Source organism: Callorhinchus milii, unplaced genomic scaffold (assembly GCF_018977255.1).
Source record: "Callorhinchus milii isolate IMCB2004 unplaced genomic scaffold, IMCB_Cmil_1.0 Scaffold2, whole genome shotgun sequence".
Lineage (NCBI taxonomy): Eukaryota > Metazoa > Chordata > Chondrichthyes > Chimaeriformes > Callorhinchidae > Callorhinchus > Callorhinchus milii.
Genome location: NW_024704743.1, coordinates 49,549,479 through 49,562,355, shown reverse-complemented (window position 1 = coordinate 49,562,355; position 12,877 = coordinate 49,549,479). Strand labels below are relative to the sequence as shown.

General features: G+C 39.9%; 1 protein-coding gene across 1 annotated transcript in view; it reads right to left on the bottom strand.

Annotated features, from left to right (window-relative positions):
• dnah5 (dynein, axonemal, heavy chain 5) overlaps positions 1-5,208 on the bottom strand; it is a 123,374-nt gene extending 118,166 nt beyond the window's left edge. The window contains exons 1-4 of the mRNA XM_042346968.1: positions 5,173-5,208; positions 3,908-4,045; positions 2,600-2,776; positions 1,467-1,580 (exon numbers count right to left, since the gene is read on the bottom strand). Of these exons, the coding sequence (XP_042202902.1) occupies positions 1,467-1,580; positions 2,600-2,776; positions 3,908-4,045; positions 5,173-5,181 (438 nt within the window). The 5' untranslated portion in view covers positions 5,182-5,208. The remainder of the gene's footprint in view (positions 1-1,466; positions 1,581-2,599; positions 2,777-3,907; positions 4,046-5,172) is intronic.
• Between the last annotated feature and the right edge of the window lie 7,669 nt (positions 5,209-12,877).

Here is a 12,877-nt window from a genome sequence, read left to right as displayed (position 1 = left end):
CGTGTCTGCCCATTTTACCAGTCTGTTTATGTCTCTTTGCAGTCTGCTACTATCCTCCTCACTATTTACTACTTTTCCTAGCTTAGTATCATCTGCAAATTTGGAAATTATACTCACTATACCCAAGTCCAGGTCATTTATATAATGATATAATATACCTGGATTATATATATTTATATAATTATGAAGGGTTTGAGACCTTAAACAGGGAAAGATAATTCCTGTTGGTTGTGAATTACAAGAAGGACAAAGAGGGAGGAAGTTTAAATATGTTTATACAAAGTATTAGGACATGCAGCTACTGAAAGCAAGTTAATTCTGTCATTTGATTGAAAATTTTAAGCATATCTATTATGGCACCAACTTATTTTGAACTTTAACATGTACAAGTGTTAATACAAGTTTAAAAATTAAAGCTACGTAGGATGGCAAGAAGTTGCACAAATGTAGTTTCTTTCAACCCTTTACATTCCCATTAACCAAAAAGAACTTGCAAAATTTTTCCTTCATACTTCAAATGTTTCAAAGGAAAATTTAAGATATAAAACGGAAATTGTGAACGAGCATAGAAACAGAATTCAGACTAGAAGCTCTTGTGTGGAGCTAACATTGCACAGCCTTCAGCTGAATGTGCTAACATTGAATTGAAAAGCCTTCAGTATAATGTGCTGAAATCTTTGATTCCATAATCACTGAAGAGTCAAACAAGCACATCAGTCACTGTGAACTAGATTGGTTCAAAACTCGCTGCCATGTGACAATAACAGCTTTCATTCATATAGCGCCCTTCATTCAAGATGGGTAGCAGGTTTGGATGCCAAGAAAGGCCAGGAGACCATAGTCGGGGTCAAAGACGTAGATCTGCAGGTAGGTTTCAAAGAGAGGGAGCTCCAGAGATTAGGGGCAGAGTGCTAAAGGCACAGCCACTGACAGTGGCGCGAAGGGTCAGGGATCATGCAGTAGGCATGTGGTAGCTGAGCAAAGAGGGTGGACAAAGGAGTGGGGTACAAGCAACTTGAAGCATCAAACAAATATTTCTTCTCAGCAATTATAAACCTGATATCAACTGCCCCACAATTCCACCCTGTCTTTGTCTGAAAGACCTTTCTGACTTAAAATTCAAGATCGTACAGAATTTTGGGGGGAATTTAATTCAGTCTCGTTTGGAAGCCAGTTTGTCATAGTTCGGTAAATAAAAAGCTTCCCAGTTAAGAATTTTCACAAATCTAGGCAATCTTACATTTTAAGGGAAAATCATTTGATAGGCTTAGGATTTGGTAGAATTGCCCCACAAGCCTGGCACCCAGCCTGACAGTCAATCAACAACAGATCCGCTACCCAGATAGTTCACCCTATGATGAAGATCAGCTATAATTTTATGGGAAATGGAGAGATATATAAAGAGTTTTAAAAAACTCTCTCTATTATAAACAGGGGTACCAGACAAGCAGATTCTAGCTACTTACCGGATCACTGTTGTACAGGGGATCACAGAATTTCTCTAATGCGTATAGATACTTTACATTGTCTTTAGCCTCATTGGCTGCCTCAGTAATGCGGATATCCAGCTCTCGCCAAGTCTACAATCAAAGCAAACAATAAAGAAGCAAGTAAATCAAATAGGAAACAATATTCGTGCTACAGTAAATTCTGCAATAATAATAATAAACCTTCCATTTGATATAACAACTCGCATGTCAGGAAGATATCTCCAAGCATTCCCCCGCATGGCCCGCCCCACCATCGACGGTCGGGCCTTCAGCCTCTCCGCCCTCACCCTTTGGAACTCCATTCCAGATTCCTTCACCTTTCTCCCTTCCTTGCCTCCTCCAAGGCACATCTCAAGACCCTCTATCAAAGTCTATAGAAACATTTTCAGGTGAAGGATTATTAGACTATGGAAGGTTTGCCATAAATGGCCAGTGGAAACTAATTGAAATAATCCTTGCATTTGATATAGCACCATGACATCATAGAAACATCTCAAAGTGCTTCACAGCGTTTACTGTAAAGTAAACTGTATATTTTTGTAGCCGTACACAGCAACCAATTTGTACATAGTGATATGTAAACAGTCATGAAGTGAAGTGAATGACCAATTTTATCATTCACTCTACTGAAATATATCTTGGCCAGTTCACTCAGTCCATTCTCTTTTCAAATAATGCCATGGGATTTTTAACAATTTCCTGAATAGGCAGATGGGAGCTCAGTTTAATTTCTCATCTGAAGGATGGCTCCTTTGTAAATACAGTGCTCCTCCAGCACTTTACTGGAGTGTCAACCTAGACTTTGAGCTCAAAGTACTGATGTTGGGCTTGAACCCACAACCTTCCAACTCAGAGGCAACACTGCTGTCAACTGAGTCAGGTCGACACTTTGTAGCAATGAGAGAGTGGAAATCTTAATTTCATCAGCCTGGATTAGACACGGCACTCCGAGATGTTATTGTGCGTGAAGGGTCCGATATAAATGCAAGTTGTTGTTGCAGATTCTCTCAGGTCCCAGGAGTGAAAGGATAGCATTTCAATTCACAATGTAAACAAATCTTTGATTTGTGGTATTGTTTATTGAGCAAGTTCAATACTAAGAAATATACCTTAAGAAGTTTGGATTTTGCAGCTGTAAGCACACCGAGCACCGCCTTCACATCCTGTGCCTTTAGTTGATCTAGCAGATAATTGAACCTTGACATCCGTTTCTTCCAGTGATCCAACTCCGCGCGGGGACCAAGATCATCGGCTTCCTTGCGTAACTGGTCGCTTTCGGCAAGAACCTAGCATTACAAGGCAATTCTGAAGAGAACGCTAAAAAATATTCTTCAATATTCTTAATATTAAACTGGTTGAGCATTTTAAAGATTGCAGGAAAGTGACGGCTATTTTAAAAATACTGGGGTGAAAATTGCAACGATTCTTGACAGCTATTTATCACATTGAATCTGTCAAGAAACATCAGAATTTCTTTTTAACTGAAAACTGTCTCTAGGGGTACACTTCTGGGGATTTATTTTTTGAACATCTACAGAGTACTGAGACTTTGATTCAATGCATTCACTCTACTGAGTTCCAATCTCCATTGTGCTCTGCAGGAAAGAATAGACAGGAGACACCACTAGTAAAGAGAAATTAAAATTGAATGAAGATTTTTCCATGCACCACAAGCATTACACTCTTCTGGCAGCTAGTTAACAGACTAGCAGCAGTAATCTGGTAACAACATATACAATACAAAATTACATTTGTAAAGCGCCTTTTACATTGGGATGACATCCCAAGGTGCCGAACAGTCAGGGATTAGGACCTGAGCGGGGGGTGGGGATTAGGTAGAACAGAGAGGAGGATGGCTGAAGTCACGGTCGAAGATGAGGGTCTTGAGACATGCCTTGAAGGAGGCAAGGGAAGGAGCGAGGCGAAGGGAATGTGGGATGGAGTTCCAGAGGGATGGGGAGCCAGTGGAGCTGGGTGAGGATGGGTATGATGGGATTACTGTTGCTGTATTTTGTCCCCTCCCCCAGCCTAGCCTCTCACACGGTTCTAACACTGACTAATAGGAAAACTCCAGCTTCCCCTCAGCAGAGGTGCACTGCTGTGTGGTGCGATATGTAGAATTGTAAAGTTCCGACATACACTGGAATTTCTCCTAATGTCTAGTACTCTTTGAGTGTCTCTTCATTGTTATTGCACATCTCGAAATTTCACAATAAGCAGTTGGAAAAAAGTAAGCTCAAGATCTCAGTCCATAAATTACATTCAGCCTGTGGTACTTTAGAAATGGATAATTACCTACTTTGGTAAAAAAATCTCTATGTCCTCCATATTTAAATAATCGCCTTAATTTGTCTCTTTTTTTTGGATACAAGGCATATCTGACACATCACCACGCTTATCCACACATGTATCCCTACCTGCTCGATCTGTCTGTTCCACACTTTCATGCACGCTTCAATCTTCTCCAAGGCCTCAGTGCTATTAGCTATTGACATGTAATCTGGAGGGCCTTTCAGGATCTTCAAGTCATAAGTCTCACATGGTTTCAAGGTTACCTACAATTTAACAAAATATCAACTTGTTCAATGACATACAAAAAAAAAACAGCAAATAATAAGAAATGACTTGGTTGAAATTTACAAATTAATTCAAAAGTCGCAAACAGGATCAATGTCTTTTTTGATTTGATTTTAGCTAAACCTACTGACAATATCTGTTGCAATCTGAAAAAAAAGATACAAGCTGCTTCAGTATCATTGGTATTGGGAAGATGTACTCAGCATCTTAAAGTCATTTTGATTCATTCATTCATTTGTGGTTTCAAGTCCACAATGGCACTTGAACTCAGTATGAACACTCTCTAGCAGTTCTGGCTGAGTAGAGGCATCATCTTTTGGAGGAGATATTAACTGAGGTCTTAGACTGTCTGTCAGAAGTGTATGGCTTGGGGAGTAGAGGTAGGAAAATTTAAAGGTTTTTGTCCAACAATCACACAGATTGCTGTCTTCCAAAATGTTCTCTCCAGACTCTCTGAACACAATAAAAATTATGATGCATTGATTTGGTTGGTGTGAATACTGAAAGTTTTTTTACAGCTAGAGATTAAAATGTATATGATCTAAAACAAATCTTGAGTTTGTTAAACATTGTTAAAAATATTCACAATTTTGGTTTAATTCAGATTATGCTTTACTAACCTGCTGCAATATTCTATATTTTCATATGTACACCAACATTTCTATGCAATCAGACATCAAGTCCTGGATGAGAGCTAGCTTTCTACAGTTGAACGTCAACATGACCGAGGCTCTCCTGATTGGCTCCCGTCAGCGCCTCCACATCTCAAGCACTGACAGGATCACTATCCAAGGATGCACACATGTATTACAGGATTTGTAATCCAAGCGCCTTTCATATCGGGAGGACGTCCCAAGGCGCCCGACAATCAGTTTCGGACCCAAGCTGGGTTTGGGATTGGGGAGGGTGGAGGGCAGGAGGGGGAGGAGCATGGTCGAAGGCACAGTCGAAGAGGAGGGTCTTAAGACGAGTTTTGAAGGAGGCAAGGGAAGGGGTGAGTTGGAGAGACTGCGAGATGGAGTTCCAGAGGGTGGGTCAGAGTGGCAGAAGGCCCGTATTGCCTACACACCATTAGGCGATACTTCAAACTGATGCAGTCACTTACTTTTTCCATCAAACTTTCTTGAGCACCAGCCAGAATGCTGACAAAGCCATCCAATGAGCTCAGAAAGTCTTGGCGTACGGTGCTGGTCTGAGCACTGTTCAGCTCACCCCAACCATGGTTCATTCTCTTTAAAGCAGGTACAAATACTTCTGAGAGAAGATGTTCCACAGCTTTCAGCAGCCCAACATCAGAAGTGTCAAGAATATTGAAATTTATATCCTATGAAAAAATAGAGGAATTTAGCTGGTATCTTTATTTACTATATTCCTTTAAACTACAAAGCATTGCCATCACGTACATTATCTCACATACATCCATGAAATTCAGGTGTTGCAAAAAATGTTATAAGATGATAAATGGATGTGAAAAGTCAATAACTAAAGAACATTTGCACATTGAAAACCTACTGAAAGGTAAATATTTGTGATCTCCTCTGTAAGATTGCAGGTTCAAGTTCTGGTCTGGGCTCATTTAGGGCAGCCACTGAAACAGTGACCTCAGAGACTGACCACTATCCAGTGACCCCTATTGGAAGGTGTGTGTAAGTGAGACGAGGATTAATCATGGCTGTGATTTCTCCTTTGCATTACAGGAGCAGCCAAACTGTGTGCCAACAATCACTTTTAAAGCTAATTAACATGTGAAAAGAGCCCTTTTGAGCAAAGTATTGTAAAACAATGGAACTGTACCCTGGTGAAGTCTAGATGGGGAAAAGGCAGCAAACACATACAGGACAGCATTAGAGGAGAGAAAATAGTGAAGGGAATAATTTGAGTATTTCATTCAAAGACTGGAAAACTAAATAGTATAACATAAACAGAACTTAAAAATTGGATGCCAGTTTTCTAATGTCATTAATGAACCACTACTACAATGGAGCACTTTAAAACAGTTTTAAAAAAGTCCCTGAAAGTTCGTGGCCATCCTTTGGACCATTCATTAGACCATCCATTTGACCATCCAAGGACTTTCAAGGGGTCCTGAGGAGTGGAAACTAATCTGATTGACACATGTGGTGTTTATAACACAGGGCAGCAAACCAAACTGCTCTGAAAACCATTCCCTCCAGGGGATCAGGAGAAGTGCTCAGGCTCAATTCAATTACCTTATGAACATTCTCTACAGTGATTGCTTTGGAGGTACTGGCTCTCAGGAAAAAGACGCACACACCAGTAAGTGGGACATCCTTCCCCTCAGTCACAAATATCTTTGGTTTCTTTGTTCGTCCTGTGTTAGGATTCGTCCCTGCTCCCAGGAGGCCTAAGTGCACTAAAGAAACACAGTAAAACAACTATCAATTTACCCATAATATTCACCAACTGTGGATCACTTCCAATGTTTGCACTCAGCTTTGACATAAAAAGGTGTAATGTAGTGGAAAAATGTAGCATGTGATATACTGTACACCACATGAGCTAGTATTCCTCAAACTGAGACTGAAATGCTCGGATTCACTTAGCATCACGTTCAAAACCATTGCTGGCCAACTCAGCAACTGCAGCCAGTGGTTTGGATGCAAATCTTTTGAACAAATTCCTAGGATGGTAGTGGGGGGAGGGGGGCAAGGAGATGTGCACCCACAGCAGTCATCTTCTGAGACATCTCCGAGAACAGAATGTCCCACAACATGATGATTATCACTTCACAACCTGCAATTTCCCTTCCAATATTAATGAATGAAACACATCAGATTTTCAATTTCTTTCAAATTCTTCATAATCTCACCAATAGGATCACTATTGAGTTTTTGTCTTCACTCCCTGCTGAGCTGGTCAACCGTGAGATCAATTAGCATGGGGGTGTCAATAGTCATTGTTAGGTTTTTAATAGGTGATTGCGACACTGCTTTCAATGGCCCAGCAAACACCATTAACCACTTTGATCAAGCATCTTCACAGATGAAACACCTGCTTGATCAAAGAAAGATCAGAGAAACAACCATTGACATCTCCCAACTAAAACTGCAGTGAATGGCTCCGGGCCCATTGGTGTTGATTGCTTTAGCCCATTTTCCTCTCTCCATAGATGCTTCCTGACCTGCTGGGAGTTCTCAGCGACTTCTGTGTTTATTTCAGATTTCCAGCATCTGCAGTATTTTGCCTAATGTCCTGTCTTTGTTGTGTCAAGAGTGTTTTCACACTTCTTAGTATGGGGGCGAGGCGGAGTCATGGAGAGGAGAGAGCTCTGTAAAGATAGGAGCATGAGCAGACGTAGAAAGAAGAAGGGAGACTGGAAGAAGTCTGCTCTAGGAATTGGGAGAGACTCGGACCTTTCGAAGCACAGCAGTGGGCACTGAGTCGAAATACCACTTCTAAATGTAATGGTCATTCTCTTTCTTTCAAGCACTTGTATCAACGATGTACAGTAAAATCTACCATCTCTGTGAATATCTGTGGACTCTGTTAATTAAAATTCATTAGAAAACCAGCCAACCGATTCAGTCTTCATAATTACAACAGCCTTCGAATTAGACTGGAACTGTGACTTCTCTATGAGAAAGTATTCTATTCTGTCAGGTTAATATCGGCCACACAGGTACCAGAGCTGAGCAACAGTGGGTGGAATTCGTCCACGCTCAGGGAATTGAGTTTGTGACAATCTCATTTAAAATCTTGTATACCTCTCTCAGATTCCCACTGAGCTATCCATCTCCTTTCAAGACCTGAAGATCCTAGCATGTCAAATCATTGCTTATAGCTCATTCCTCCAACAGTGAGGATGATCCTTGCTGTTCTCCTCTGCAATGTCAATTTGACCTTGCTATCTTGTTCTTTCCTGAGCTAAATGCTGGCAACAACTCTGTTCTCTACTGGCACTGGCTCACCAATGTAAACAAGCTTTGGATAGGACTTAACCCTGACTAGACAAAACCTGTGGGATGAGGCTTGCTGGCATGCAATTTCACACAAGAATTTAATAGCAGTTTCCCTCAATCAGCTCAAAACCCAGATTCCCAGAAGCCAATGATGAGTGCCCTGACTCAGTCCCATTCAGATAGCAGCTCATTTCCACTTTCACTCATTGAGACATTCATTTCCAGTGTAAATATACCACAATGTGCAGGTACTGCCAAATATTTGTGAAGAAAACAAAAATCAGTAACATCTAAACAGTATATCTACTCTATTCACTACCTTCAATCCTTGTTATGATATAATTTTGCCAGTGTCAGCAAGATGTTCAATTCCCTAGAAATGGATTAAATTAACTTTTGAAATAACATAAATTACTGACCAGTTTAATGTCACTTAACAGAGATAAAATGGCATATCTGTACTCCAAAATCATGAAAAGAGGAACTATGCTGCGATACACACAAGCCATTGAGTATACAGAATTGTATTACAGAGCTGCTTTCACTTATACAAAGACCATAACAGGTCATCATTCACATGAGAAAGCACCTCAATAATGCACTAATGCAACGTCCTGTTGGTTATTTATCATCTTGGGAAAGATCTTTCAGCAGCTCACTTGAACGCCTAAATACAATAATATTTTGTCATGTCAACGGTGATCCGTCTCTCACCTCTGGCATCCAATCTCTCTCTATCTTCCTCACTCTCTACCCACACATCCACTTCCCCCAATTAGTTTCACTTTTTTTAATGATACTGTGATGATTGATGTTCCTTTCAGCTTTCCTCTGTAACCCCTCCTAAACTCTCAATTATGGCAACCTTCCAGCTTTTTTCCTCCCTGCACTTCCACTGAGTTTAAATCTGGTGTCAAAAATTGGTATGAGAAACGTGAAAGACGCTATACAAATATAATTTGTTGCTGTTGTTTAACAAGGTTGCTGGAGATTTCAATGGCGGTCTATTGTAAAATACTTTGAAGCGTCCCTCATAATATATTTTCTTAGAATGACATAAAAACAGTAAAAGTTCAGTGTTTTCAAAGGATACATAATCTAATAAGATTAATACAAAAACAACAACTTGCATTTATATAGTGCCTCTCGCACAGGGAAATGTCCCAGAGTGCTTAACAATGGCGGAGCACGACCGCAAGCCGGGGGGAGGGGGGAGATGACTATAGGCATGGTGGAAGAGGAAGATCTTCAGGCACGACCTCAAGATGGGGAAGGAAGGGTCAAGGCGGAGGGATAGAGGAAGAGTGTTCCAGAGTTTTGGAGCATAGTGGTTGAATGCGCGACTGCCATCAGTGGAACGGAGGGCACGAGGGGCATGCAGGAAACTGGAACCAGTCGAGTGGAGGCAGCAGGTTGTGGGTTGCAGGTAAGTAGGTCGGAGAGAGAGGGAGATGCCAGCGCATGAAGGGATTTGAAAACTAATGTGAGGATCTTGAAATCGATCCACTAATAAGATTAATAAGAATTAAAATTCAATAAGAGCATTTCATTATGATTGTTCATGATAAGAGAAGGCTCATTTGATTCACTATTGTATTTTCAAAATTGTTGAGAAAATCCGCAATGCTAGGCAACATCTTAGAAACTGTCCTACTAGATTCCCTTGGCAGATTGCCAATGAATGAAGAGTCGAAAAAGAAACTTAAGCAATAATATAAAAGTTGTCTTAATATAATAGCTCCATGTATTCTGTTACCCGTCTCAGTTTGTTCCACTTCTTGGTAATAAAACATGAGATGAGGAAGTCCTCCAGCAGCAAAAAATGCATCAATTCGTTCAATCTAGAAACAAAAAGAAGCCACATCAGAACAGAATGTCTTGTACTCAGACTATTCTTCAAATATATAACCTCTGGGGCATTGAGCCATAAAAAAAAGGACAATCCCTGATCTGTTTTAGTTTTGATTTTGTCAACCTGTGGAGCAGCTGACGTGCTACAATTGGCTTCCACAGGGAAGAACGAAATAAAATCAGCTAAGGTTCTTACTCCAGAGAGGCTGAATGTTCTTAGCCTTAAGACCGTTACCAGAAAATTTAAGATTGTGGAAAAATTTCACAAAATTCTTAAATTCAGTCTGAATTTGGAAGCCATTTTTCTGCAGTCCACTTTAAAAGGTATGTTCACTAAAATAAAGGACAATGATTGTGAAATCTTAAATAATGCCCCTGGTAGTGGCAACTTTGCTACATTGTCATTAGAATACCAGTTTACAAATACTTTAAGGTAAAAAAGGGGTTCCAACTTCCAGGAATGAATCCTTGAACCTTGGCAAGATCAAATAACAAGATGTGGGAACTTATGGAGTGGTGAATGACATATAGTATAAATGCATGGATTTGCTGATAATGGCACAAACAAGTTCAACAACAAGATACAGAGTCACTACTTTACAGTATATCCTGTGAATCACTTTGAAATGTCTCGACAATGTGATGAAACACTATATCAAATGCAAGGCTTACTGTTATTATATGTTGTGTTTGTTGCTGGGAGGAAAATCTGTTGAGAATTGACAAAAGTATAAGTAGACAAATGACCACAGTAGTGATATGAGCAACAAATGTCTTGGGTCAGAAACATGCCAAGTGGTTTATAACAATAGAAATAGTTTTGAACAAATTAATGAATCTTGAAAATAAATGATTCAGAATGTATATGTACATCAACTTATAATAGTCTTGCATTTGATATAGAGCATCATGTTGTCAAGCTGTCCCAAAGCACTTCACAGGAATTGCTGTGGCTGTGTGCAATGGCTGTGTTGGGTGTTTGTAGGAAAACACAGCTGCCAATTTGTGCACAGCAATGTACCACAAACAACTATGGAGTGAATGACAATCGTATCTGGGGGTTGTTAGCCCAGATAAGGGGATAAACTCCCTTCTCTTTTCAAATAGTACCTCTGAATGTTGAACATCCACCTGAACTGGCAGAATAGACCTCGTTTTTTTAATAGATACATAATGCAAAAGGGACAATGGCTTAAAGGCTGTGACTTGGCAAATGTCAGCTGAATAGTTGAAATATTCAGCCTGTCAATATATTATTGACCCTCTGAAGGCATAACACCCTCCCCCCTCCCACACACACACACACAAAACTACATCCCGGTGGTTGGGACAAAAGCTGGTGGTGTCATGAATTGACATGCTGGTTAGCAAGATATCAACTTAGCTCAACAAAACCAAGAATCAGAGTTAAAATGGTATCCTGCCAACCAGCAGTCCAATCTACAGGCCTCAAGTGCCTGTGAGCAACCGAAAGAAAGGTTTCATTATTTAGTATGTTGCATGTTAGTATTAATTTTTAAGTATTAATGCAACATACTAGTATGTTAGTATGTTGCACTAATACTTACAATTCTCAGCTGGTGATTGGTGCCTCACCAGTGTAAAGTACTTTCAGTAACATTTCTATTCACAGTACCTGTGAACCCTCCAGAATAGCATCTTCCACCTCGGCCTTCTCCAGCCCAAGACATGAGGCCACAGCTCCCAGCATGTAGTCGTGCCTGCCATCCAACTGGGCACGCTTGGCTTCCCTCTCCTCTTTCAGCTTTTGCTGTAAATGTACAAAGTTCAGTTGTAATAAACTCAAACAAAACCCGAAAAGCCCTAGGAGATAAAATTCCTCCTGCTGCTCAGGGCAGAAACCTTGACAACATGAGCTTCATGTTTTGACATTCCATTATTTTCTTTTTCCCCCTATTGTAAATGTCTTCACATTGCACTCCATTCGACTGCATTGAACACTTAAATTTTCAATCAATCCGAAAATTTGCAGCTAAGTTTGAGTGTCTCCTCATGAGAATTTTGGGTCGCAAAATCAACTGTGTTACTCATCTTCATTAGAAGGCAGTTTGCCCAAAACTCCACTACAATAAATTTAAATAAGTCAGACTACACACAATATTTCAAATATGGAGTCTTCGGTGATCTGTTCAAAACGAAAACAGTTTTTTTCAACCTTGATCAAATGCCCCTGAGATGCATCTTAGTATTTCACTAGCTTTACTGACAGCAGTTTCTTGAAGGAATCTCGTATGCCATGGAGAGATTTGAACATCCTAGTGCTTTCCATTATATTCTCACTTCACCTATGAAAAAACATACAATCACTACACTTTACATACAGTCAATTCACTATACAGGATATTCTGTGAAGCACTTTAAGATGCCTCGAAGACATGATAAGGTACTATATATGACAAGGATTATTATTATTATTGTTATATCATTATTTATAGTGAATCCTTTTAGAAGTCTGGATAAAAATTGTTATGGAAAAACAATTATGCTTTAAGGAAGAAAGGCTGCTCTGTAACCGCAGCTTGTGTGTTTTTACCAGTTGCCATAATTCCCAAAAGAGACCTCAAATGTTTAAGGGTGTAGCAAATACACCTGTTTAGTATGCACCTTTTTTTTAAGAAAAAATAGCATTTGTCAAGTATTGTGGAAATACAATTTGATAAGTTATTGAGGAGAAAATGTTTGCATAAACGTTGGGAACCTGACCCCCCCAAAAATCAAAGAGATCACAAATTGATCACAAATTAAGTGCTCTGGGATCCTACCCCTGTGTCAAGGGCATTATATAAATGCAAGTTGTTGTTCGTGTACAAGATTAGACTGTTACCTTAACAGGGTTAAGTGACTCCCAACAAGCCCAATATTGATAAAACTGAGGCCAATGAAAGAAAGTTACTTCTAAATTATGACAAAAAATGCATTGAATGAGTTTAATTTAATCTCCCCCATTCTCGCCCGACTCCATTGGCTCCCTATCCTTCAGAGGATCCAGTTCAAGATCCTGGTCCTCACCTACAAAGC